The 27,427-nt window shown below is 44.6% G+C and overlaps 2 protein-coding genes across 6 annotated transcripts; one reads left to right on the forward strand and one right to left on the reverse strand.

The window, feature by feature from the left end:
* Positions 1–1,700: 1,700 nt before the first annotated feature.
* LOC135396784 (aarF domain-containing protein kinase 1-like) lies at positions 1,701–20,385 on the reverse strand. 5 transcript variants are annotated; one of them, XM_064627948.1, is made up of 11 exons: positions 20,240–20,385; positions 19,260–19,429; positions 19,099–19,182; positions 17,852–18,055; positions 14,754–14,915; positions 14,531–14,689; positions 11,990–12,106; positions 8,577–8,720; positions 8,306–8,506; positions 2,809–2,938; positions 1,701–2,731 (listed from the first exon to the last, which is right to left on the reverse strand). In XM_064627948.1, the coding sequence occupies exons 2-11, from the start codon at positions 19,413–19,415 to the stop codon at positions 2,511–2,513; spliced, it is 1,578 nt and encodes a 525-aa protein (XP_064484018.1). In that variant the 5' UTR covers positions 19,416–19,429; positions 20,240–20,385; the 3' UTR covers positions 1,701–2,510. The 5 variants fall into 5 exon arrangements, with proteins under 5 accessions (XP_064484018.1, XP_064484016.1, XP_064484017.1 ...); XM_064627946.1 differs by lacking the exon at positions 20,240–20,385 and adding an exon at positions 19,866–20,061; XM_064627947.1 differs by lacking the exon at positions 20,240–20,385 and adding an exon at positions 19,495–19,678.
* Positions 20,060–27,258, forward strand: LOC135396785 (epoxide hydrolase 4-like). Its single transcript, XM_064627949.1, has 6 exons — positions 20,060–21,009; positions 22,153–22,277; positions 22,341–22,453; positions 22,550–22,721; positions 24,109–24,245; positions 25,535–27,258. The coding sequence occupies exons 1-6, from the start codon at positions 20,809–20,811 to the stop codon at positions 25,795–25,797; spliced, it is 1,011 nt and encodes a 336-aa protein (XP_064484019.1). The 5' UTR covers positions 20,060–20,808; the 3' UTR covers positions 25,798–27,258.
* The last annotated feature ends 169 nt before the right edge of the window (positions 27,259–27,427 follow it).

Consider the following 27,427-nt stretch of genomic DNA (forward strand, 5'->3'; position numbering starts at 1 on the left):
CATATACTAAAATACCAATAATTGAGAGCCGAAAACGTTTGTAACGGTGACGAGGATGTGTTTCTGCAATTAATATGTACGTCTGCAATGAGTCAAACTGCCCGCTAACATTTCTTATATTCCTCCTGACAAATATTGTGTTACCTATACTGAGTGGAGCTGTCAAACTGACAGGTTTCCTGTGTTGGTGGAAGAGTGCTACGTAGATACTTTGCAGAGAGCAGGACGCGAAATGGAAAAACTTGCTTTTACTTGTTCTCCAATTTCTCACGTTTTCGCAAGATAGATTCGATTTCTTCTAGCGCTATACGTAAAAATTACTATTGAATTGCTAGTCGAAACAACGTTTCGTAAACCTTCGTCTATAATGTTAATCCGGTATCTGGATATCTACTAGACATCCCAAACGTCTTAGATGTTTGGATCTTTCTGGTATGTCTAATAGACGTTTGTGGTTCACTGGGAAAGTGCCCGTTCGTGGAACCCAGTCCTCTCCTTCCGATTTGTTTCGGTTTCAGTCTGTCTACCAATGTCATGATGACGTTTCTCTGGTAGAGGTCTATTCGAACGCTTTGCATCTTACTCCCCGTGGGCGCACAATGGTTCAGCTCTATTTCAATCGCATTAAATAAAATGCACCTGTTTTGATCTCACATCGTTGCACATCCACCGGATGTGACAAATATCCAGCCGTTACATCCAGAGGATATCCATTTATACAGTTATGGATGAACTTCCGACGATCCATAGTACATCCATTCCACGTTAGCTGGATATATCCGGATGTCTACTAGACATCCCAAATGTCTTAGATGTTTGGATCTTTCTGGTATGTCTAATAGACGTCTGTGGTTTACTGGGATAGTACAATATTTACTTCGGTATTCGAAAAATCGGAATATTCCACAGGCCTACTAAACTGTCTTGTATAGAACGAAATATTCTTGCAAAATTTGTCATCAAAAACCTCCTACAGTGCTTTCCACTGCCCACCAAGGCAGTACATTGTGTCACAATGCTGATGAATAGAAATTCACGGCAGGGCCATGCGTTTTCCGGTTTAACGTTTTTTGAAAATTCGAGGCAAAAATCGAGTTTTATTTCAGGGTAAAATCGGGCGATTTTAGGTGGAACGGCAGATTTTCGGGTGAGAGAAAAAGAAAAAAGCACTTCTCGCATTTTGGATGAACATGAGATGTGAAACAGCTCTGCTGAGTGTCCAATGCTTACCATTCTCCATTGCCTATATTGGTGTCTGACTTAGCACTTTGCAAGTTCATTTTCGTTTGTTTTTTTCGGGTTTTATCCAAAGTGACGATGCAAATCGTGGGGTAAAAATGGGTTTTTCCTTGAAACACAGGGCCCTAAGCATATTTTGTGGGCATAGCAAGTCACCCGTCATGTGCAAAATATTTTAGCAGACACGAAACGTCCCATCCGCCGTGCAACACGTCTGTCCACTTGCCAAGTTAGTACCATTCTGAACACAAGGACGTGGACGCAAGCCTAAACGGCAGCTAGCTGAAATGTCTCACTTCGGAACCAACAGATCAGGGAAGTTTATGACATTCTCTTTGAGAAGTGCACGCGCACAAACTGTAAAGAGTGCACTATGGCTGACTGGACGTACTGAGCACAGGCACAACAGGAGGTCGATGAGCCTGTGCTGTACTTGAGGAGAAAAGACCTCAAGACGTGGACCTATTATGAAATATTTATTATACTATTACTGTATTGTGGGTTTGCCTCCTGTGTGGCAGCTTTGGTTCATGCACTTCATGTCACAGGATGGGGCATGTTCGTTGTTCATTCTTTTTCAGTTTAAGCAGCAATGCTGGTTTAAAAGCTCTGTGATCTGAAAATTAAACGTGGAAGACATTCTCCACCAGTATGCTGACATGATGGACTAATGACCAGCATTCTTCAAGGTGGGGTGTCATGCATTAGGAAACCTGCAGCTGGGAACTACACGCCCATTCCAGGTGGAAAGCTGAAGGAACTGGCATTGCTCCCATGAGAGTTTGTATAAGTACAATTACTACACTTAACAAAATGAGTGGGCTATACACCGTAGCTTTATATATTTCACGCCGTTTGTATGAGCACACTGCAAGCAACAATGTTGAGCAGCATTGCCCTCTCATCACCAATAAGTTTTATGAAGTGTTATTACATAATTTTATGGATTATGTTGGGATACAACTTCTATAAATTCTGCTTGGGGCTGTAGCTCTAATCAACCTGGTCATCTTCTGGTAGGCATAGTGCAATATACATCCAACAGTACACTACTGCACCCACCCCATAGGGCAAGGGTTGCAAAACGTATTGTTTCCCGTAACAGTAATGTATCGTTGTGTGGTGCCATCCCACGACTGTTCACGACAGCCATACTACTCACGGTAAAAAAATAGCGTTGGCCGAATGCATCACCTAATGTGTACAAAAATGTCAGAGAAGATAAATTACAGCACATTCAGGTCTCCATAGATTAATCAGAACCATGACAATCAAGGTGCCACATGGCAGCCTAGCAATACTGTAGCGAGCCTGGTACTACGCATCCAACAGTACATTTCATACGCAGTGAGGGACCATCCCGTGAGAAAAGATCGCAACTGAACGTTAAATTTGCACCACATGTTGCTGCACAGCCGCAATTGTTCATCGTACACAGCACGGATGCAGCAACGTGACATAGTCATGAAAGACTTCGACGCTCCACGGGTACCTGAAATGAAAATTCACCAAAAATGTGCCTGTAAAATCAGGTGCCTCAAATAAAACGCAAGACATGCAGTTTCTCACCTAGCATGGTCTCTATACCTCTAAGCAGGTCGTTGGTCTTAAAAATGAGTAACATTTCTCGGGGAACCATGTTCAGGATCTGAGAGATCGTAGTGAAATGCTCGCTGGCAAAGTCCCGGATTTCTTGGCCCTGGGCAAAAATACGTATTGTGTGTAAGTACAGCATATGAAGGTTAATAGTTGAACATGTTGTACATATCGTTCCAGTTACGGCCTTGCCTATATCCAAAGTAAGAAATTACCACATAGTACTATTCCTGGGTTTTGAAAATTCTAAACCTGTACCTAAGAACGGCACGAAACGTAGGCCATCAGCCCTAACAGAGTACTCCGCCAGAGAAAACCCAACACAGTGGCACTAGTTGCTGCCAATAAGGCTCCTATATTCTAGTTTCGATGCTGGTGCACTACTTGTCACAACTCACGGCAATGCGGCTAGCTATTGCAGCCAATGCGAACAAGCATAGGGCTGCGATTAAACATGCCGTTTTAAGGTTACGTAATGTTATACGTAAGGCCTCGCTTTTTTGGCGGTTAAACCTGGAAAAACCTGTATCTAGCCCCTGATTTGCATCATCCATTATTTATGGTAAAACCCGAAAATTCCCAAAAATAACTTTCCAAAGTGCCACAAGTCAGTCCAGGTACTGGAGAACACTAAGCACTGTGCATTCTTGCTGAAAAGGTTTTTCTGAAAAGCGAGACGCGAACCTGAAAATTTGCTTTTCTACCCTATATGTAACCATATAGCCCAGGTTTACCCTATCTTACAGCTCCCGAAATAAAACCCAATATTTACCTCAATTTGTTTGTTCATTAACAATGATATCCCGGCTAGATGCTGTAGTGTGTGGCACAAAAAAAACTTTTTGTACAGTGTGTTTTGGACGGATTTTATTCTATTCCTTTAGATTGTGGGGCATGTTATATTGGGCAGCTGGGACGCTGCTTAAATGTCCATTTACTTGAACACATCTCCTGTGTTCGATGTGCTCCTTCCGGCTATCTGAGCGTATGATGTAGAGAATGCAATTGTGAGCCTTGCTTTGCCGACACTTCAGTCTTATGTAAGAATGTGGAAAAAACTGTGCTTGAGGTAATAGAAGCCTTTTACACTGATAAAACTAGTTATAGCATCAGTGCACCTTCCCTAGCTCTGTCGAACTTAGAAAAAGATTATCTCATCTGAAAAAGATTATCTGAGTTTGGATTTGTGACGTGAACTAAAACATTTTGGGTGCTCCCATCGTGCACTTCGTTGACTGAGATTTTAATTAACGCCTGTTTGCTTGGCCTTGCTGACTGAGTGTATACGGGGTGTCCCAGCTAACTGCAAACATATTTTAAAAAAATATATATAACACTTTTTCCATGATGAAATCAATTGCAATATACATAGCATATGCTGAAGGGCACTCCCTTTGAGGGCATTAGCAAAGTCCAAAAGCAATGTCTTAATTAACTTTCATTAATTAACTTTTTAATTATAAAAGCTACAAAGTTGTCCCAATGAGAACATCTGTTCCTTTCAGTCACTTGATATCGTAGCCGTTTTCAGAACAAAAATCCGTTCGATAGATCGCCCGCAAAAAATTAGTGAAGGAACGCCATTTTTTTCTTTATTTTGTTCATTGCGCATCTTCGCAGATGCGTATTTCCATCATCCCCAATGTGAGAGAGGAAAGGAGTACAGCGCCGCCTCATGCATCGAAGATGAGCTTTAACTTGCGGAAACAAAACAAAAACAAATGTATCGGGTGACTCTATCGGAACTGGCCTTATCTTGGGTTGCATTTTCTGTTTCCTTTTAACCTTTTTCCAGGACGCAAGAGGAGACAGTGTGCTCTTTCTCCCTCTCACATTGGGGGTGAAGGAAAGACGCGTCTTCTAAGAAGCACAATGAACAAAATAAAGAAAAAAATGGCGTTCCTTTGTAGCGGCCGGTGGACAATGACGAAGAATGCCACGCGCCTAGAGCACCTGCCTCAGTTCCACCGGCGCGGCCATGGAGATAGGCCACCGTCATCGCCCCTCCGTGGCATACCATCATCGCCGGTCGGGGCTCATGTAGAGGAAGAGTATCGTCCTCTACGTTTGGTGACCCGAACGCTCCTCGTTCACCCACGGCACGAGGCTCCTCTCTCCTACAAAGCACTACCAACCGGTACACACGCGCATCACAGCTTCATTCCCCTTCGCTTCAGCCCGATGTTCACCGCACCCCGGCGCTCCTTCACTGCCGGCCTCGACACCCGAGCTTCGCCCTCACCTGCCGGTCGCGGCAGTCGCGGCAGCCGACGCCACGGCACGTTTCAGCCGGCGTCTCTCAACGGCTCCCACAGCCTCACCCTCTCCTCCTCTGGGACTCTCAGAGCTTCGGCTCCCGTGCCGGTAGCGGCACCCCAGGACCTCCACTTCCCCAGCGACTCACTCTTTTCCTCGCTGTTCTCGGGCTACCGGATCTGATTACTCATCAGCTGTGATGCTTCGCCACCGTCTGCCGTGCCGTCATCCTGTTCAACCGTACATGCTAACCACGGTCGCCCTCGCTGCCCTCCTCCAGTGAAGTCGCGGACATCATCTGCTTTATCGCCGCTCCGCGTCTGAGGGGGGGAGTGATGTAGCGGCCGGTGGACAACGACGAAGAATGCCACGCACCTGGAGCACCTGCCTCAGTTCCACCGGCGCGGCCATGGAGATAGGCCACCGTCATCGCCTCTCCGTGACATACCATCATCGCCGGTCGGGGCTCATGTAGAGGAAGAGTATCGTCCTCTACACCTTCACGAATTTTTTGCGGGCGATCTATCGAACGGATTTTTGTTCTGCAAATGGCTACGATATCAGGTGACCGAAAGGAACAGATGTTCTCATTGGGACAACTTTGTAGCTTTATTTTAAAAAAATATGTTTGCAGTTAGCTGGGACACCCTATATAAATGATCTTTTGAAATAAACTTCCTTAGTTGTGAGTCTGCAAAAGTGTTTGTCACCTTGTTCCTAACTCTGTTTTGTGCTGTCCGGTGCTGCAGTTTCAGAAATGGTTCGGAAAGTCTGAGTGGGTGTCAATAAACACCAGCAGTGTCTGAGGTAAAGGTTAAAAATTTAGTGTGAGAAGAGGGAAGTTTGGTTACAAAGCCTTCCTATACCCACGAACACAGCACTGCTGGTGCACAGCAGCAGCAGCAACGTCAACATTAGGCAGAACTTCTAAACCTGGCAGCTTCATTCTCTTTTGCGTATACCTCTTACTAACCAATCAACAAATGCCTTATGTATTCGCTGTTCCGGGAAAATGCAGGCGTGTACAAGCACTGCAACAGTAGTAAAAGAAATAAAGCTGTTGCAATTGCACCGCAGTTGGCTGTCGCAAAGTTAATTTCAATTTATCTTCCGACCTTAAAGGGAACTGTGTGTCTGCATGGTATGTAATTGTGTTCCCACACTATGACCAGTGCATTCTAACACGTACACAAATGTAGTAAACCCTCGTTAGGTCGAAGCCATAAAAAACGGGGGAAATTTTCAGATACGTAAGGCTTTGAGATAAGTGAAATTCCAATATTTTCAATTATGCACTGCAAAAATTTACTTCTGCAATAGAACCACAATCAGGGTGTCTACCAAACTGTAGCCTTCAAATCCCCTGACTTTTCCAAGTTCTCACTGACTTTTCAAGCGAATTTCAAATGAATTCCCTGACCAAAACAAAAGGGAACTTGGTGTCTGCCACTACGTTTTGATACAGGTCACTCATAAAAAATATCATTTATTGAATAATTGAACAAACAGATCATTTGGGCGATGAAGGAAAAAAATAGACATGGTCTAGTCTGGTAGTAGTGAGAGCACAATGAGTCCAGGGAATGAAGCACTGTTTGGAATGAAACTTTAATATTCACATGCTTCCGTGCAAAACCTGCGCTTGTGAATATTAAAGTTTTATTCCAAAGAATCCTTCATTCCCTGGAATTATTGTGTTTTCAACAGATCATTTATCAAATTCAAACAAACAGAATATAAATACATGTTTCTCCTTCTTCAATGCTTAAGAGAACCGATTCTTTTACTGCCACAGGGAGACTGTGCCTCATTTATGACCCTTGCCTTTGTCTGTTTCTTTCTTTCTTTCTTTCTTTTTTGTTGTTAAAGGTCACTTATTAGTGAGGCAGCCCTACTTTTCTGCCTCTGAGCTTGTCGTACTGTACTATACTCAACAATCACTTTCAGAAGGATTCCAGGAAGCAATAGTGTAATCCAATTTTACGTCACAATCGTTTACATGGCACCATGGGGACGACAAAACTAACCGCACCAAGTGATAAACACGTGGCACTTGCAAGACGTTCACAAGAACAGTCTGCCTGGCCATCATTGCCCTGGCCAAAGCCAGCCATCCCCCGTCTCCTCACAGAATGGGGAAAAAATTTAACAACTATGCTTAGGGAGTGACTTTTTCGGGTTAAATGCCTTTCTCAGATTCGGGGGGGGGGGGGGGGGTAAAAATCGGGAGCTATTTTTAAATCTGTAATTCGGGGAGAAATCGGGCGATAATTGTGCCTTCGGATGTTATTGGGTGTTTTTGTTTCTCCTCTTGTCTATTAAGTCCTTCCCTAATCTCTCTTTTTTGTTTTCTTGCGGGATCGTGACCTTCCAGCGGTAATCCCCGAAGACATAGACAGTGTTGACACACATGGGCGTATTGCTGGGATCGTAAGTGACCCATTCTTGCATGTGTTACACGTGGCAACCTTTGCTCGTCTTCAGTGGAAGCGTCACCTGAGGATTTCATAGTGACTGGAATTCGGGGAGAAATCGGGTTTAACCCGAATTGGTCGGAGGTCAGTTCGGGGGGGAATAACCGGGCGGAATCGGGTTTAACCCGAAAAAGTCACTCCCTAACTATGTTCTGCTGTAGAACTCTTAGAATGGTAGAATTTCACAGCTTGAGATGCGGGAGGGTTTGGACACATGTCGGTGTGGGGCTGCCGTGCGAGGATTGTGCGCAATATCGCAGCGTGGTCTGGGGGCAGATGCAACCGTCAGTAATCTGTTGCCGACTGTCTGCCGACATAAGAAAGCAGCGGGAAAATGCGTCTAGTAACCAAGAAACATGAGGAGCATCATGGGAGGAAGGAGGAACATGGAGGAGAAGTCAAGCAATTTTAGGTCTGGCAGAGGCAATTTGAACCATGCATGTTTAGGAAACGGCGCACTTTAGTAGGGAAAGATTTCTCGTGTACGGGTTTCTCTGAGATAACTGAGAGGATGGCGACTAGCTGGTAAAGATCCATAGTGTAAGGAAACCTTGAGCTAACCTTGACACGTAAAAGATGAACACACACACGAAGGCTCGATGCCTTTGTGTGTGTGTTCATATTTTACGTGTCCTCAAGCTCAAGGTTTTCTGGCACTATGAGTTTCTCGACAGGAAGAACTGTTTTCAGCAAGCGTGTACAGGAAATTTCGTAGCCCCTTTAAAGTTCTTGTACTGTACCTCCTTTGCAGATGTTTTGCGCTTATCGATGCCTTCTGACACGGCTGTCCATGAACGGCCACTAATGATGCACATCAGGATCTTGTAGAGGTCTCCACGAACACCCAGCTCACCTCCAACAACCTTTAGAGTATTTACATCCGCTCTCAGCAGTGCCAGCCAAAGCCGAGCATACTGGAGGCGGAATTTATTGGTCAGCTCCTGTCAGGTAAAATAAGGTTCTTAGGTGACAATTAATTTGCAGCCTTAGCATAAGCAATGGTTTGCTCACCGTGTAGAGGCCATGGTCAAGAAGAACGAGGGTAGGCCCATCTGACCCCGGCTGGATCAAAAGGTTCCCAGGGTGTGGATCACAATGAACATAGCCATGCACAAAGATCATTTCACTGTACAGCTTGCCAAGGCGTTCAGAGACCTGTGATATGAACTTTACTGATCAAAGCAAATCTGTGCTCAGTGTGGACTGTGCTCAGACACTAGATCATTTTGTTGCGCTCCAGTACGTTGTTGTAAGGGTCGACTGATACAGCACTACCTGTGACAGACTGTGTGTTGATTGCACTATGAATAAGGCCATCGGCTTTCTGCTGCGGCAAATTCAAAATTCCTCGGCACCAACTCGTAAATTCTGAGATTTTCCGCGGCAAGCAGTTAATGGCTGTTTGAAACTGGAAACTCTTGATTTTCTTGGATAATGTGGGACCGAAAAATATTTTATAAAATTACAGATTCAAAGCACTGTTGTGGCTCAGCATTACATAGATGATATCTTGTGTTTTCCTCTGACGCGGTCTATCGTCTGCAATCATTTTACACCTGCTGAAAGATCTTTCAGCATCTACAGAGTTTAAAGGAACTTTATAGGAAGGAGTTTACAATCAGGGTGTCGGAGCGAACCGAAAACCGGAACCGAAAACCGAAAAAAAACGCTATTTTGGTGCGAACCGGAACGGAATCGAAACCGTATACGTTTTTTTCGCTCAGGAGGGAAACCGAAAAATATATTTAACGGTTTTCGATCCAAGAAAAAACTTCGCCGGTTTGGACTACGGATAGGACGTCGTGTGCTCTGAAGTCATGTCATGGATACTATACGAGGGTTAGGGTTACGGTAGAATGTATGTTGGTATACTATGACCCTTAGGCTCCCTTTGTAATGGTTTATCGTTCACGCACGCACACAGACTTAGAGGTACATGTGACTCTCTAGCAATGTGCCGTAGTGTTCGTTTTAATTTGATCCTCCCAAACTCTCCCCAACTAAACAGCGACCCAGGGGGGCTGCATAATGGCTTCTTTATCGGTAATGTCGCGCAACGCGTCCCTTGTTTGAGAGCAGCTAAGTTGAATACATTTACGTATACGCGAGGGCAAGCCCATGCGATGTGGCAACTCTTTTGTGGACAGGACACGAAGCAAATATAACGGAGCCGTCGAGCGTGTTTGTGAGTGAAGGTGTTCCTCGATTTGCGTCGTACTCGTAAGCGTCGTACTCGTACTGCGTGGTGGTTGCTGGCTAGACAGTAGCAACAGACATTCGGATGGGACGCGATCGCTCCAACCCAGCAAGAAAGTACTTTACGCATGACATCACGACAAACAAGTCCGTTTGTAGCATGCGCTTCAAGAAAGCAGAAAGCTCATTCAGACAGTAAACTACAGGAACCAGGAGCTACCAATTTCACATCTGTCTATTAAATACCATGTATGCGGAATAAACGGGTTTACATTTTGTAACATTTATTTTTTTTGTGGGGATGAATATTCCCAGCAGAAGCAGAAGCAAAACCGGTTAAAAACCGGTATGAACCGTTAGTTTTTTTGCTCCGGAGCAGAACCGGTACCGGGTCGTTTATGATGTAACCGGAACGAAAACCGGAACGAAAAACGTTTCGGTTCGACACCCTGTTTACAATACATGCCCTGGGGAAGTTACATCTTTGGACACCCTGTTTTGTCCCTGGGCTGCAGGCACTATTTAAGAGTTAACTTTTTTGAAGGCAGCCTCCCAGACATTAAATCAAAATCCCCCACTGCCACCGTTAAACTGCACACAGGAGGGACGCCGCCCCTTCCTAAGTATGCACAATATACTTGGGCTAACGTTATCTTATGCTAAACTACAATCTGTCTGTGTTTGTCCCGCAGCATGGACAATTTTGTAAAGCAGGCTTCACCTCAAGGGGGCGTCAGGTGAAGCCCACTTTTGGAAGGTGTCCTCCGTACTCGGTGAATAGTCGAATATCCGGAAACCCGAATATTGGGTATTCGATTCGAATTCGAGAACTCGAATATCCACACACCCCTAAAAATAAGGGATTCCGTGAAATTATGTGCCAAACAACAGATTGGTATGGGAAGCAGCAGACTAATGAAGCACATGAATGAGCATGCTATGTACAGTCGAACCTCGTTATAGCGAAGTCTCACGGGAACCGCAAATTTGTTCGTTGTATCCGAAATTCGTACTAAAAGAATACCTCCATAAATTGTAGGAGATTGCCACTAAGCTGCTAACAAGTGCGTGCACCACGTTGTGGTATGATACAATCAGGCTACAACACAAAATGAGCGCTCAAAAAAGCATATTTATTTGAAAAAATCTGTAATCACTAGTTGCCTCGTCGCGATAGCATTGCGCACGACGATGTCGCTCACCTTATCGAGACAACGAAATCCGTTGCAAACATGTGCTTCTGACGCCGTCGGATGTTCCAAGAGGAATGTTTGCACCATGCTAAGCGCCTCGGCACTGGTTACGCGAGAGTTTTCCATGCCTTCGTTTCGCTGTTACCGCAGTCGTCATCACTGATTGCGTCAGCTCCAACAATCGTGTTTTGCGCGGTGACGGCAGCGATTATGTCACTGTCTGATAGTTCAGCTGCCACCACGAGCTCGTCGTCGGCCGACACAAAATCGCACCTGCTTCACCATTTGCAGACGCTTCTACACGCTGGCTTCCACTTGGTGCCTTGCCTCGTTTGTTACCGATGTCGCCTCCGTGTAAACTTCCTCCGCGATGGCCGCGAACTTTCCCTTCGCAAAGCAGTTTCGGATTGTGGTGTGCGTGACGTCGTTCCACTCCCCGAACAACATCTCAATCGCATTTTCATTTCCAAAGACAACGCTTTCCGTTTGCGAGATATGGTGTACCAGCCGAAAGTGTACCCACGTTGTCCACACCACACACTGCCAGAAGGGAATGAATCACGTCACGCGTGGTCACGTGGGTGGAGGAGGACTGGACGCGGACGACGCGGAGGTGGAGATGTGGCGAGGAGGAAGCGAGAGAATGCTGGCGGAGCGCCAGGGCCAGGCCAGGACGCGATCGCTCATTGAGGTCATTCGTCTCATCGGTGACACGTAGGCGGCGGCGCTAATCTCCGTGGATAAGTCCTTCCGCGATAAGAAATTCGGGGCAAAAACTTCGCAATAACCGAGGAAGCGATGAAAATAGAGGAGATTACTTCGTTGTAGAAAAAAAATCCCCATAGAATCAAAGCATGACCAACCAAGTAAAGAAAAAATTTCGTAATAACCGAAAATTCGCTATAACCGACTTCGTTTTAACGAGGTTCGACTGTATAGTAATGGGCGTGACAATGCTCTCAAAGTAAAAGCATAGCATGCCATGATTTGTTAAAAGACTGGTACTAGAGATAAAACATTTTCTTTCATACACACCTGAGAAGCAGATATGTTTTGCTTCGTGAGGTACTCTTTGTCGTTAACTTGTCCACCTTCGCAAAATTCCATGGTCAGCACCCTCTTACTCGTTAAATCCCATCTTACATCAGGAACCTTAGAAAGGCAGAGCCCCAGGTCAACAATGTAGAAACAATGGAATGCAATTTGAACAATTATCATAAAGTTGTTTCCACATATAACCACAAACTTCAACCATAAAAGTCAAGAAACCAAAACTTTACCTAAAAGGAGCAATACAATTTAACATGGCTCGAAACCCTGTTTCACTCGTTAAGCCACCATGCAAAATATTTTCGCACTGCGGTGTACGTAACTGCGCAATCAAATTTGCAAAAACAGTCAGCAAAAAGCAGCCGGGAAGCCTTCTGCCTTTCTCTTTGTTTCTTTCTTCTCTTTGTCTCTTCTACATCACGAGTCATGTGCCTGGCGACCACTTTACATCACGACGTTCCCCGATACGCTCTTTTCACAAGTGGATTTTTTTTTTTTTTTAAAGGAGTGTGGAACAAAGGCCTCGCATACACTCTGTAGGTCAACTGCGCTCAGCATATTTTTGCAAGAGCTCAATTTGTTTCTTGCAGAACATGTTGCTGCGAAACAATTGGGGTAGGCTGTGTCGGGACACGGCCCTGAGTCGTGTAAATGGAAAGTGTAAATTATGTTCCTCGGTGTCACATTCTGACCGGATGCAATATCTAAACGCCTCTACTCATTGCACAGCAGTGTGTATTATCTCACGTCTGAGTTTGACGCCAGGTCGACGTCTATCCGCTCGACAGCTGCCTCTTCGTCCCTCGTCGTAGACGTGGATGCAACTGATTCGTTCCGATCAAGCGCACTCATGTCTATGTTGATGTCGTACAGCTTGTGCAGCGTGGACTTGACAAAGTAGTTCAGTCACTGAGCTGCTCACAAACATGTCCAGCGAGGTACACCTACTTGTGTATCAAGTAACTCTTTACGTTTTTATTGAAGGCATGGTCATCGCTCAGGTGATGAGGCAGACACTCAACCGTGCACAACACCGTCAATCGACACACTGATCACCTAGTTGATGGTCCTGTAGCACTGCTTGCACGTAACGCACAGCTGGAACGTCTTCAACGTGTCCACGTCGTCGGAGAAGTGTAAATGGAAAACCTCGATGTGCTTGTTGCTCGCCTGCGTGAGATCTCTAGCGAACGACAGGCGACTGCACACGCTGCTCTCCAACCCGAACTTGTTGTCGGTGAACACCTTCTTGAGGCGAGTATTACTTGGCGCCCATCTCGCCTACCAAAACTCGCACAATTATAACTAGGGGGTGACTTTTTCGGGTTAAACCCGATTCCGCCGGGTTATTCCCCCCCGAACTGACCTCCGACCAATTCGGGTTAAACCCGATTTCTCCACGAATTCCAGTCACTATGAAATCTTCAAGTGACGTTTCCACTGAAGACGAACAAAGGTTGCCACGTGTAACACATGTAAGAATGGGTCACTTACATTCCCAGCAATACACCCATGTGTGTCAACACTGTCTATGCCTTCGGAGATTACCACTGGAAGGTCACGATCCCGAAAAAAAAAAAAAAAAAAAAAGAGAGATTAGGAAGGACTTAGTATACTAGAGGAGAAACAATAACACCCAAAGGCACAATTATCGCCCGATTTCTCCCCGAATTACAGATTTAAAAATAGCGCCCGAGTTTTACCCCCCGGATCTGAGAAAGGCATTTAACCCGAAAAAGTCACTCCCTAATTATAACTCATATGGCGAAGGACGTGATCGCTGCTCTGTCGTCGAATCGACGCTTTCTGAAATTCCGCTTGTACAAATTCTCCAAATGCCTCGACATTGTCAAATGTGAACACTAACTTTTGCAAAGTCTTAGCACGGTTGTTGCAGTGTATCAGCATTGAAACGCTTCAAACATACTTGAAATAGTCCATTATATCCTGCACGAAATGAAGTTTTATTTTCATTGAAATTAGTAGACGCTTTCGGCCCCTATGCACTCTCAAAGTAGACTAGGCGTCCAGGCTCGGGTGCGCGAGAGAAGAGGCGTATCAGCACATGCGTGTACTCTTGCCTTCCCTATCTGTATGCACAACTTGGTTGCACTGCAGCCAGTTTATATTTTATAACGTTTTCAAATCTTCCCTATTTTCGTTCCAGTACCCTATTCCCAGCATTCTTATTTATTAGACGTACTCAAACCCAAAGAAAATTTTGGAGTCTGCTCTGTGCTCCATTAATAGAAGAATGATGTTGAACTGAGACATCTAAGACTGCACCACACTAGAAATACTTCATCGTACAGGATAAACATACATGCATCTAAGGGGCACCGTGGGAACATGCCTGCCCTCCCAACTTCCTAAACCGACTGAAGGTCTGAATTTTTCAGATGTTTGACTGGTACTTCCATGCATTCTCCAAACAAAGTCCTGAACTGCTGCCAAACACCCATTAAACACACGTCCTGGATCGACGTGCACAGAACGTTGCACACAAAAATTTGTCTATGTACTTGCCTTTAACCATTTGAAGTGTTTAAACATATTTTTCACACGCTCAGTGTTATGACCTTCATGGATGAAGTCCAGCTCAACAGGGAGATTGCGTTTTGTCTCGTCTGCCAACCACATCAGTGTGAACTCTGGAAATACTTTCGCTACTATGTTCACCAAAAGCTGAAATGCAGGAAAAACTGAGATAAATAGGTCTGCATCACAGTTGTGCACCTTAGGCTTTTACCTCCATTGTGGCCATGTCCACTCTTGAGTGCGGTTGGACCCGACGATGTTGAACTTTTACAGCTAGTTTTTCTCCAGTTTCCTTCAGAGTAACTTGGTGCACTTGAGCCAGCGACGCAGCCCCAATAGGACGTTCTGATATGCTTGAAAATACTTCAGATGGCTGTTGCATTGAAGAACGATAGTTGAAAACCACATCAAAAACTGACAGACAAAAAAAAAATCACATTTGCCACTTATTAGAATTTTGGTCAAGCAGTAAGGCACTGGACGAGTACAAAGTGCTATCAGGATTTTTGGAACACTACCAATCGTTCAGTGGCCCCAAATTGTATAGAGTTCCAACACGACATGCTACATGCCATCGACACTGACACAACAACCAGAGTTTAATGCAACCCATGACAGATGTGTCACTGTGACCAAATGTTCGTACGATTCCCCGAAAGCCGATAACCATGAACATCAGGGCCATCATGTTTTCTGCTGGACACGTCGTGCTTCTGTGTTAGAGTGGCGTCACTAGGAGGTGTGAGGGGGTCCGCATCAGGTGACGCTGCGCTCCAGTACCGCCGCTACCTCCCTATCTCTGTGGCGCGATGACGCCAAAAACAACACGAGGAACCCTCTGCACGTGATTCTTTTTTTCTTCGTGTGGCTCGATATTGTTATTTATCGTTAAGGCCCAGAGTTTTCCCCGATTTCGCGAAATATCGCGGAATCCTTCGTTTGGCACGGAATTTCACGGAATCCCTTATTTTTATAGGGACCGCAAATCGAATACCCAATATTCGGATTTCTGAATATCCGCCTATTCGCCGAATACAGAAGACACCTCCCGAAAGTGGGCTTCACCTGAAGCTTCCCTGCATGAGGTGAAGCCTGCTTTACAAAATTGTCCATGCTTAGGGTTGTCAACCCCCCCGAGTCATTTTTGCAGTCCCAGGCTTTCGGGATTTTCCGCTGCCAATCCCGGGATGGATTTCGGAATTGTGACGAGTTCAGAAGGTGCTTCCAAGCATAGTCCTGCGCGGGTCAGAATTATCTGACCCACATCGGACCCCTACCTGCAGGTTCAAATCCGCACCCGACACGCAACCTGCGTCCCATTACAAATCCGCATCAGCCCGCATATTTTTTTTCCATAAGCCTACCCGCAACGCGATGAACGTTAACGAGTAAAGTGAGAGTACTCCCTGGTCTATGCCTGATGATTAGATGTGTCTCTGTGCATAGTTTCTTGTACGACATCAGCGCAGGGGGCAAAAAGGTGCAAATGGGTGTTGGTTAGTGACTTCAGGCATGATGATACGAAACGCAACATGGACAAAGGACCCACAGGCGCCATTGCACCTTAACGGTGTGAGCATTTGCTCTGCCCTTGTCGGCGACGTTTTACGTCATATTTCGAGCGACTGCACTACAGACGCATAAGAAATTGAGCAACTCAGTGTGCTTTCTAATAGTGTGCCACGTCGTAGTACCCGCGGGCCGTGCAGGACTCTACTTCCAAGTCCATTTACCTCAAGTGACTATATCGGCATGTTGTGCGCAATTCATGTGTGGTTTGTCAAGTCTACCTGTTCCTGAAGGAAAGCACTTGAAAATTTGCAGTGTAACAGCATTGGTAAGATAGTGATGGCAAAATGGTTACATGTTACTTCTTTTTTCTGTTTTTGCTACGATAATGCCACGCCTTTTTTATTCATCTGCATTTCACTGCTGCAATTGAAAAGAAGGCGCGTCCCGCTACGCTTGAAGTAACAGGAAATATTACTTTATAATTTCCTCAAGAGGTATAACATTCCACTTGAATGAAGAACAGCAACAACAACAAAAAAGCGAATGGAAAGAAACAAAACACTAAACGGTTTACAACACTGACGCTGCGTACTTATCACATTGTACAATGATTAAGACACAACCTGAGAAAGCCAGCCAGTGTTTGTGCAAACACTGGCTGCCGAACTGAAGGTCCGCTCAGCTTCTGCGCTCGAAGAAACGACAGTCAGCAAATATCTGTGCGTACGTGTAGGCAGCGGTCCCCTGCCACCTCCAGTCATAAAACGTGCCATTTCCTTACGAAGGAGTGAGTCGGCGCCTCATGGCCTACAGGTGTTTGATTTTCCTGTCATATTTGCTGGAAGGAATCCCAGGACTTTGAGACGTCAAAAATTGGCGGGGTCCCAGGATATCCCGATTGACAACCCTACCCATGCTGCAGGACCAGCACAGACAGATTGCAGTTTAGCTTAAGATAACGTTAGCCCAAGTTTATTGGGCATACTTTGCCTGAGGAAGGGGTGGCGTCCCTCCTGTATGCAATTCAGCAGTGGCAGCAGAGGATTTTGATTTGCTGTCAGGGAGTTTGCCATTAAAGACTCTTAAATGATGCCTACAGCTCAGAAACAAAAAGAGTGTCATGTAACTTCCACAGGTCATGTATTGTAAGATCCTTCCTATAATATTCTTATAAATTTCCTATGAACTCTGTAGATGCTGAAAGATCTTTCAACAGGTATAAAATGATTGCAGGTGACAGACCTTTGTCTTTGTCAGAGGAGAAACCAAGATATCAAGCAGGTAATGGTGAGCCACAACAGTGCTTTCAAACTGTAGTTTTATAACATATTTTTGTCCCCACGTTATTCAAGAAAATAAGAGTTTTCGGTTTCAAGCAGCCATTGACTGCTTGCCACGGAAAATCGCAGCAGCAGAAAACCAGGGACCTTATTTATCATGTATCGCAGAGTATGGAAAGGTATGTATTCATGGGGGGGAGGTGCACCATGTGACACATACCCTAATGACGCCACTCGTTAGACCAGGGGTCGGGAACCTTTACAATCCCGAGGGCCAATTTTTCACAATTTTTTTGGCAACAAGGTAAATGAGATGTTCACTTTCTAGCGAAAAAAGGTGTAGTGTACCCGAGTTACTTGTGACAGTGACTGAACTAATTATTTGTGCAGAGAAAGAGCACCTGTAACGGTTACTTTTCTTGTGTAGTAAAACTTTTTTCTGTGGTAACTGAAACTGTAACTGTAGCCATTTTTTAAAGTACCCTTACCAAAAATTAAAAAGCAAACAAAAACTTACTTCAGCGTGCAAGTCTTCACGGAGGACACGGAGAACGTCCTCCATGGATGATGCCGGGGCACGACTGTGAAGTACACTCAAGGTCTTTGTGTACTCAGGAGGCAGAAGATAGTCCAATGCCCCAACATGTTGTCCCACTTTGATATATACACCCCCGTTTACAGAGCACAAGTGGAGCAGTCGCTCTGCTGAACGTTGGTGAACCTGCACAAGTAAACACTGATTACTAGTGATTCAAAACAAAAGTGTAATGAATGATCCCTATTTTCATAAGCATTATGCCCATAGCTATATAAGGGAAGGACGGATTTCACGGGTCCCCGTGGATGACATGATAGCATAGCATGAAATACTTTTTGTGGACTCTCAAGCCAAAGATCCAAGAGGGGCACACCCCTGAACTCAGGGGCGGATCCAGGAGTTTTCTGAGAGGGAGGTCCAGCCTTGGCTAGCATGGTAGATACACGATCTAGGTCAATTAAATACTATGTGAAATCAGAAATTGAGGATCCGCCCCTGCCTGAACTGGTGTCACTGCATGGGTGTCAGCCTGAACTGTCCTGAACATGGTGTCTGATGTGAAGAGAGCCATTAAATGGGTTGGGACACTTTCATAGAAGTGGTTCGGCACATTGTACTGAATAAGATAATACTGGGGAGAAAAGAATTATTCCTCTACGTGTCATACTTAGCGAGATACAAGCCCTCGAACACACTCTCATGCAAAGCACAAATGTCACAGAGCTCAGAGTTGCGTCCATTCCCATTGGCAGCCGCAAGTATGTGACTTCTCGTGCGCTGCCTCACTGGCGGCGACGATTGGATGTCATGTCAGAGTCACGTGAGTTTCGGTGTTCGCGGTGCCCATTTTCTGCACTTCTATTACCCTCTTCACCACGAAACTTTCAATGTAGACTCACATCAATGCAAACAACCGTCTTTTACATTTATCTGAGATAACCTGGGATGACCTGTCGCGACCCCTTTAAAGGAGTAACAAATTCCCCCTCAATAAATTTTTCGATTTTGCATTTCCTGTCATTCCATTGTGATCTCACATTGTGATCTTCAGGCAAGCAGTTTACTCTACACACATTTTTTGCTTCTTCCTTTGTTGCTTTGCAGTTCGGTCACTGCAAATCAGCTAGACGACAAGAATATGAAAACTAGTCCCAAAAAATGCAAGGTCATCACCAGAACACACACTGCATGCTTCAATCTGAGTTTATAGGCATGGAGATTTATACCTGAGATCTTTTCTCTGCATATTCTTCAGAGTCCTTATGGATGCCTATGGTTGATATTTTATAATCGAGGGCAATTCGGCTAACCTGAAAACATTGAAAAGTATAGTAGCATCCAATTTGTCCCGCATGATGCAATCACTCGGTGGGAATAGCACACTTACAGTAAATGCCGCACGAGCAATCCGCACGGCTCCGATGCTACTGACATCCCATTCATTGCGATGTAATGTGTACAGTGTACCTCCTAATGCGGCAGTTACCAGAGTGCCTTTGAGCACACGGCGCAGACGAAAGAACTTCAGTCCCCCTCCGCTCATGTTTCGTATGAGACCTAACAATCCAAAGTAAACATTTTTATAGTACCCACTGGTCTGCAGAGCCCTTTCGTTCCCTAACCTACACATATGAAAAGCAATTTGCTCACGTAACAAACATTTCGAGAAGGATGCACAACAGTGACGTCTTATCACATCGAAATTGCAAAATTCCCATATCGGACCCCCCTCCTGGGAACAAGGCTAACCGGAAGTCGCGCGTCGCTAGTAATAAATTGCGCTGTAATGTGCAAATTCTGTAGTGAGGTTAGGTTAGGTTAGGTCAGTACATTTTACACGCGCGGGGGGGGGGGGTCCGGGGGGGGGGTTCCCCCCCCCCCCCGCAGTTGTTCGAGACTGTGCTCACTTCCGTCTAAGCCTCGTTCCCAGGGTTAGATCGGAGGGGGTCCAATGTGGGATTTCTGGCTGACTCCTTATCACATAGACTCTTACCCGGTGGCGTCGAAGGGGGGTTTAAAGAAGCGCTATTTATGAGAAAGCCATCCAAACAGGGGCTTGAGAAAAGATTTCCTGTAAGTGAACTCAAGTAGCAGAAATGACATCCACGAAACCGGCTTTCATCTTCGAAAGTAAACAGAAAAGGAAAACGAAAGCACGTTCACCGGTCTCCTGACAGAGAAGTAAGTGAGCCAGTTGGAAATCCATAGTCATAGCCAGAGTGCTACCCATGCGGCTGCGAGTGACTCGTTTTCATGGCTACAGCCGCTCAAACGCGCAAAGCGTTGATTGGAGCGACACGGACACGGGACTCGTACTGCACGTACACAGTCAACGTTCAAACTGCACAATCCGCAACCGCAACCTACCTGTTTTCGAAAACGAAGCGACAGTGGTTCATGCACAGTGCCATCGCCTTCAACGTCAAAATGGAACACAAAGATTATTACTCTAAAACTGGTAAAACGTCGACTGCTTCAAGCTTTCGTAGACTGTCTCGATGTGTAAACGGCTCGGAAATGCGGTACCCGACACACAACTGTCCTCTCCCGTTCACGTGCTACATATTCACATTGATTGATTGATTTTTAAAAGAAAAAAAAACATTTTGGTTTTCGGCCTTGAACTTGAAGTATGCTTGAAGCTCGGCTTGCGAGCTTGACGAGCGTTTCCACGTGACCACCAGAGCCGGCTCTGGTGACCACGTTACTTTAGCCCTTTAGCCCAGCGCGGCAGCACAGCTGAATCGCTCCGCCAATCAAACATTTGCGTTAGCGACATCGTGGAACCAGTGGATTGTGGAGTTGGTGATGGAGGGTACACGTGAGTTGTGAGAGCCGGTGAAGAGTGTGACCTGACATGATCTGCTGCCAACAGACCGATGACTGACAAAAAAACGCTCGTGTTGGGAAGCAGTACATATAGCTTCTAAAGGACGATGTCATCTCATAAACTTGCGTCATCTGTGAACTTCACAGCATTCGTAGTAGTGGGATTACTCGTTTGTCTGCTGGTGTTGATCCGTGTGGGCATCGAATCTCTCTTCCAAGAAAAGAAAAAGCGCAAGGAACGGAAAAGCCCTCCGTCATGCATGACCGATCCGAATCTTGGTGTCAAGCATCAGTATATCACTCTAGACGTGAGTGTGTATTCTGCAGTTAATATAGATACTGTTCCTCTGATATGATCATTTATTACCTGATTATTTTGCAGCGATGTTGCTGCAAATGAAATTTCTTGCGAAACATCCGTAATAATTGTGATGTGCAACAGATTACAGGAAATACTGATAGAAAGAGAGAGAGAGAAAGACGGGCTGCGTTACACAGCTGTCACTCTGTCTGTTCATCTGTGAAAGGACATCTGTTTTTAAGCCGCATTCTTTTCTTGTATTTTGTTACTTCGTGATAGATCGCTGCCATTGTGCTTGATAATGATGACACGGCAAGGGCCGTGTACTTATCTTGCTGTTAAACGACGCCGAGCTCATCCTTTGTCGGTTCTCACGTATCTCGGCGTGCCCTGCAAATTTGGAAAGCAAGCGCTCTTTTTTTTAATGTTTGCATTCGCAACGAGAGTGCAACGATAATCCCCTTTTTCAAAAATGATAGAAAGCAAGCTAGCTGGTGGCAGATATGTATTGCCCTTTTTCAAATAAAACAGGAAGAAAGGAGTCCACAGCAGTGATTTATCCAGACCCTCTCTCTCTCACACACACACACATACATTTTTTTTTCTTTTTTACCTGGGTACCCCCTACAGGGGGGCCTTTGCTGTTTCAGCTTTAGATACATGTCTGTAATGATATGTCAACCTCTCATGACATGACTGTAATAACGACCCCTCCCCCCCGGTTTTTTGCAACACCCCCTGTACTGGGGATCCTGGATAAACGACTGGCTCACAGTCTCATAATAAGAAAGGTAGAAGCTATGCATTACTGTATGGAAGAGTAGAATGGTAGTTACTTTTTTTTAATGAACAGAAAGAGAGTGGTTATCTACAAAATTCCACAGATACAAGTGGTTATAGGCTTTTAATTCATTGGCATGAATTACTACCACAGTGCCTTCCTGCAACTCCCCCACTGGTCTCTTGTATTCACCCCTGTCTGTTACACGTGTGTGCTCTGACCTCTCCAGGTAAAGTTCAATTCTACCCAATACCTTCCCCATAATATTCCCCTTCAAATTTGCGAAAGCCAATTAAGTGAAGCAAGTGGTCTGACCCTGTATGCATGTGCAGATGTACACATAGATGTATGTATGCATATTATTTGCAGGATATCACCTTACACTATGTATCAGCTGGAAACCCAAAGAATCAGCTCGTCGTATTCTTGCACGGGTTTCCCGATTTTTGGCTCACTTGGCAGAAGCAAATTACGGAGTTCAAGGAGGACCACTGGTAAAGTAGACAAAATTCGATATTGCCGATAAATTTGTGCTACAGATATTTTCCCGCACGTAGGGTTGTGGCACCTGACATGAGAGGGTACGGTGAATCGTCAAAACCGGCTGAGGTCTCACAGTACAGGCTGTTGCTGCTGATGGAGGACGTCAAGGCCCTCGTTGAGAAGCTAGGTAAGTGGTAGGGAGAGCCCACCCAGCAGGAAGCTTACAGTGTACACACAGTGTATGGGAACGCATTGCAGGAAATGATTTCACCTCGTCATTTAGGAGAAGGACGTAAGGCAATCCTGGTTGGCCACGATTGGGGCGGAGTAGTGGCGTGGGCATTGACGGCGTCTCACCCTAACCTTGTTCACCGTCTTGTCGTCATCAATTCTCCACATCCCGATGCTATGCGTCAGTTGCTGCATTCCAGCTTTGACCAGATGAAACGTTCATGGCAAGTGTCCTATTTTTACGCAGTTCTAAGCTTCTCTTCCTCACTACCAGTATAGTCGACGTCTAGCTTTTGTCTACGGTATGCTCACCTGAGAATAAATTTCAGACAGCGAAACAAATTAAACAAGCAATTTGACAAAGTTTGTTTCTGGTGATTGATCTGTTTCTTCAGTTGTTCTAGCATTTATATGAACGGGGATATCCATGAACTTGTTGTTTATAAACCATATGTTATATTCTAAAAAGAGTATGTTATAACTGTGTGAGGCAATGCCTATTTAAACTGTTAGAAGAGGACAGTTTCATTACTTCATTACAATTACTTATTTTGCACCAACCTCAGATCAAGTGAAAGGCTGTGAACGTCATTGGTTTAGAACAGGCATGAAGGTATATGGGTATACACAAAGGACATATGAAGGTATATTATTGTTGTTAGTATTATGCACTATTAATAATGACAATAAAAAACTACAGTTATGCCTGACTCTTTGCAGCCTGTGGTGCATATATTTAGTGCATAAGCCAATACAGTCCTTAGGTATACTCAATAAGTATAAGGCATGTCAGACGTTGAATGAGTTTTGTCATTTTTATGTTCCAGGTAAATTGGCTAAATTTTACTGCAACTGAATTGGGCTACTTCTATTGCATTTACAGTGAACCCTCGTTAATATGACCCCCATTAATCTGACATACTCACTTTATGACCGTTTTTCTCGGGAACCGTTCCGCCGGCATGTAAATCCCCCTCATTAATATGACAATCCGCTTATCGGACAATTACCAAGATTTTTGTCACAAGTAGGGCCAAACACAGGCATTATCTTCCCGCTATTATGACCACGTCACATGACCCTCAGAGTAGCCCCCGGGAGAGGCTATCTCGTACCTCGCTCAGAGGGTGACACGTGTTAAAGTAGGGCGTCACAGGTCGCCTTGTTATTTTTTTAGCAGATAAATGTCGATAACGTGTCCGCAATTGATGGTGCTATTGTCCATTTAGAAAAATTAATGACTGAAGATTGTTTGACGTAGTCATCGTTAATAGATTTTTCAGAAAATAAATCATAATTACGTCGGCTTTTGTTGTGCGTAGCGGTGTGTCCGGTCCGCAGAGGGTGCGTTTCTCGTTAATATGACAATTCGCTTTGTGACCAAAATCTACGGGAACGGCAGTGGTCATATTAACGAGGGTTCACTGTATATCCAAATTTCTCTGGAAAGCTGGATTACCAGTAAACCACTGCTTGAGTGACTAAGAAACTCTGCCTTTCCTTTGAATACATAAAAGGCATTTTGAATTTTAAAAATATAGCAGATGTTTTTGTGTGCTTATGAATGGACAGCAAAGTAGATGTTCTATAAAAAAGAATATTTATGTGCAGGTACATGATTGCCTTCCAGTTTCCCAAAATGTCTAGGATGCTGTTTGAGAGAAATGACTTCGAACGCTTAGAAGAAAGCCTGGGAAAATACGGCAAGGAAGAAGTGGAAGCCGTGAAATACGTGTTTTCACTTCCAGGTAAATCCGAAACCAGTACCGGTCACAGAGTACTGTAAATTCCTTAATGTTCGCAAGGCCCTAATTTTCGGTAACAGAATAATACTATGTAAGTATTCATGGCACGCAGAAATTCTGAACAAGGATTAACACTTCAAAAATGATGTACCAGCCGGATTGAAACTTTTCCACAACTGCTTTTGCGCATGCAATGCAGCGCCTATGACTCTGGGGACCCACAATGCAGATGTTAGATATTAATATAATACCAAAAGAGAATTGTATAGCTGACAAATAAGATAGTGATAGACTCCAAAAATATGTTCACTGGTAAAAATACTTAGGAAATTTTTTTGCATAATTGACTGATAACGTAGTGAAACACTACAGAAATATATTTTATTAGTAAAAATTTACCAGAATTTACCTCTCTAGCTCAGTCAGTAGCGTGCTGGCTTGCTGAGCTCAAGATCATTTACTCCATCGCAGTCGAGGGACTGTAGAAATGTGGACAAAGTTGTCATAGCTCCAAGCACAGTGTGTCTGAGAATGTGGTCGGCATTACCCGCAGCCCTACGCTGCGGCACGTGCGGCATGTAGCCACAAAAGTGTGGGCGAACTCACCTTACATGTAAATCCGGCTCCCAGTTAGTAAAAAAGTAGCATGTTTTTAGTGTCTGGCTGGTTTGCCTGGTGATGTTGTATACTTAGGGTTCTTTGTTTTCGGGTTTAATGATTTTTCAAATTCGGGAGGAAAAAATCGGGTGCTATTTACACACGAGAACTCGGGGAGACACCTGGCGCTACGATCTCTGTTTGATATGTCACCGGGGAAGTTTCGGGTGAAACAAAGGGCATATGAAAGAAGCCACTGCCGCGACACTGGGACGAGAAAGAAGAACCTTTATATTTCCGCTCGGAACTGGGGCAGTGAATGGCCGCGGTATTCAAACACTTGTCCGAGCTCCACAAAAGCTTGTCTTTTTTCTCCTGCAGGAGGGGATTATAAAAGGAGGACAAGCAGGTTGTCACAAATAGCTCTCTTTGCTGATATTATGATTCACTTTTCCGAAGGTTTACCTAGAACAAAAAGGTGAAGGACCGCAAAGATTTCGGGTAGATGTCAGGTTTTACCCGAATTGTTGAAACCTGGTTCGGGGGAACTATCGGGTTTAACCCGAAAGCGAAGAAACCTCTGTATACTGCAAGTCACATTCAAGGAAACCGCGTGTTACAGGAAGCGAACTTTACATTGGTGAAATTTGATTGTGGACACTGCTCCCTAACGCCAAACGACTTTCATCTCGTAGGAGTGCTGCAGTGTGCCATGAACTACCATCGCGCAAATCTCAACTTTGACACTGGCATACCTTCCGGATATATAATGGTGCCAACGCTGATACTTTGGGGCGAGAGAAGCATGTACCTATCGAAGCGCCTGGCGCATCTCAGCATACGGCGGGCCTTGGGGCGGGTGGAGCTGCTGCCAACAGCGGGACATTGGGCTCATCGCGAGTGCGCTGTGCGTGTCAACGATCACATTCGTTCTTTCCTTCAAAGCAGTGGTCCTTGAAGGAGGAAATCCTTGCTGCTCTCTTCAACTGTGTCGTTAAAGAGTCGCTGTTTGTTGGTCCCGTATATTGAACAATAGTGAGAGTAGGCAAGCTGGTCGGCTGTTTACAGCAGGAACAAAATGCACAGATTAAGCATGATACGTAGGCATGAGCCACAACGGTACCTAGGGTTTCACATCTGTATGGTTTTAAAAATGCCAAAGATGATTGAGATTCATTTGTCAAACACATTTTAGAATTGTTTTCATCATTTACGTAGGGACACAGGATTACATTGGTGACTTGCCACATTACACTTTCTTATCAACATGGTGTTGTGATTTTTACCAGTCATTTAAAAACTGTAACACCATAACTGCTCAATAATTTCACATTTAACATCATCTACATTCGTCCGCTCGGCTGCTGAAAAAAAAAAGCTCTCAGGACTCAGGAATAAAAATTTCGATACTTTCAGTGGAGGATCGTTGAGGTAACGGCTTTGGCTTTCACTAAGGCAAAATCAACGATCTCGTTTCATGAATTTAATAAGCACAAAAAATGTGCACTTCTTTTCTTCTCCATAAAATTATTGCACTCATTACATGATACTGTGTGACTTGTACAATTTGTGTGTGTGTGTATCATTTTTAATTTTGAATTGTTTGTGCACACATTTTGTGTGTAGATTTGATGCAGCTGTTCACGCACAACAAAGTCTACGTATGTCTTGTTTGTGCCAAATGAAATGCGCACTCCAGTTTTGCATGCATTTGGTGCAACCCTAGCACACAGTGGAACCATCTTGTGTTGTTCACTTGGGAACTTACTTGTTTGACACTTTGAAAATGCCCATCTTATGGTCAGGATCAAGCACTCATCACCCATTGGTCAAGGACCAACCCGTGAAGTCTAATAGCGTCGTTATTAACGTTTTATTTCATGGAGTTTTAAGTGCTATATAAGTTATCACATATACTGCTATCAGGTCAGGTCTTCACTCGTTCACTGGGCATACTGTTCGTTCACGTTATGAATACTCGTTCAAACCCATAGCTCAGCATTTAGGGCCTCGAAAATTCACGATCACAATCATCTGATAAGGCGTGAGTTCAGCCGCGGCTACAAACTCGTGAAGGTCGACATGGCGTATCGGTGAGCTCGATCATACTGCATATTAGCACACTCACCAGATGACACCACACCTGCTCTGTTTAGAAGTGTGATGTTATCTGCTGAGCGCACTAATATGCGTCATGATCGAGCTCACCGATTGTGATTGTGAGATTTCTAGGCTGGAAATGCCGAGCTATGTTTAAACCTTAACTCCAAAAAGTTTACAGCTCTATTCTTTGCTTGCAGAGGTACATATTTTGTAACCGTTTCCCTTCGTTTATATTATTTTTATGACTCTACACTTTTTGTCTCCCTGCACTGTGTACTGCCATGAGGGAATAAAGGTATTTGTTTGTTATCACTAATCAGAGGTGCTGGTATGATATGTGATACGATGTGGTCTCTTCCTGTGTATACCCAAGCAAGAATGACGTGTCGGGGTAGGACATTCTTAACTTAAGAGCAACTTCTTTATTTGTGATTCTACTTTAATGTGATTAATGACTGCACTTCAGGCAGGTGTAAATTTCGTAA

This window comes from Ornithodoros turicata, chromosome 6 (genome assembly GCF_037126465.1).
Source record: "Ornithodoros turicata isolate Travis chromosome 6, ASM3712646v1, whole genome shotgun sequence".
Taxonomy (NCBI): Eukaryota; Metazoa; Arthropoda; class Arachnida; order Ixodida; family Argasidae; genus Ornithodoros; species Ornithodoros turicata.

Excerpts from the sequence above, each read along its gene's own strand:
- LOC135396784 (XM_064627944.1), bottom strand. Across the intron at positions 2,939-8,305 it reads GCAAAACATCTGCAAAGGAG|GGCCAAGAAATCCGGGACTT; the intron begins GTACAGTACAAG and ends ATTTTTGCCCAG. Across the intron at positions 2,732-2,808 it reads AGGTATAGAGACCATGCTAG|GTACCCGTGGAGCGTCGAAG; the intron begins GTGAGAAACTGC and ends TTTTCATTTCAG.
- LOC135396785 (XM_064627949.1), top strand. The coding sequence starts at position 20,809 with ATGTCATCTCATAAACTTGCGTCATCTGTGAACTTCACAGCATTCGTA. Across the intron at positions 21,010-22,152 it reads ATCAGTATATCACTCTAGAC|GATATCACCTTACACTATGT; the intron begins GTGAGTGTGTAT and ends TATTATTTGCAG. Across the intron at positions 22,278-22,340 it reads GAGTTCAAGGAGGACCACTG|GGTTGTGGCACCTGACATGA; the intron begins GTAAAGTAGACA and ends TCCCGCACGTAG.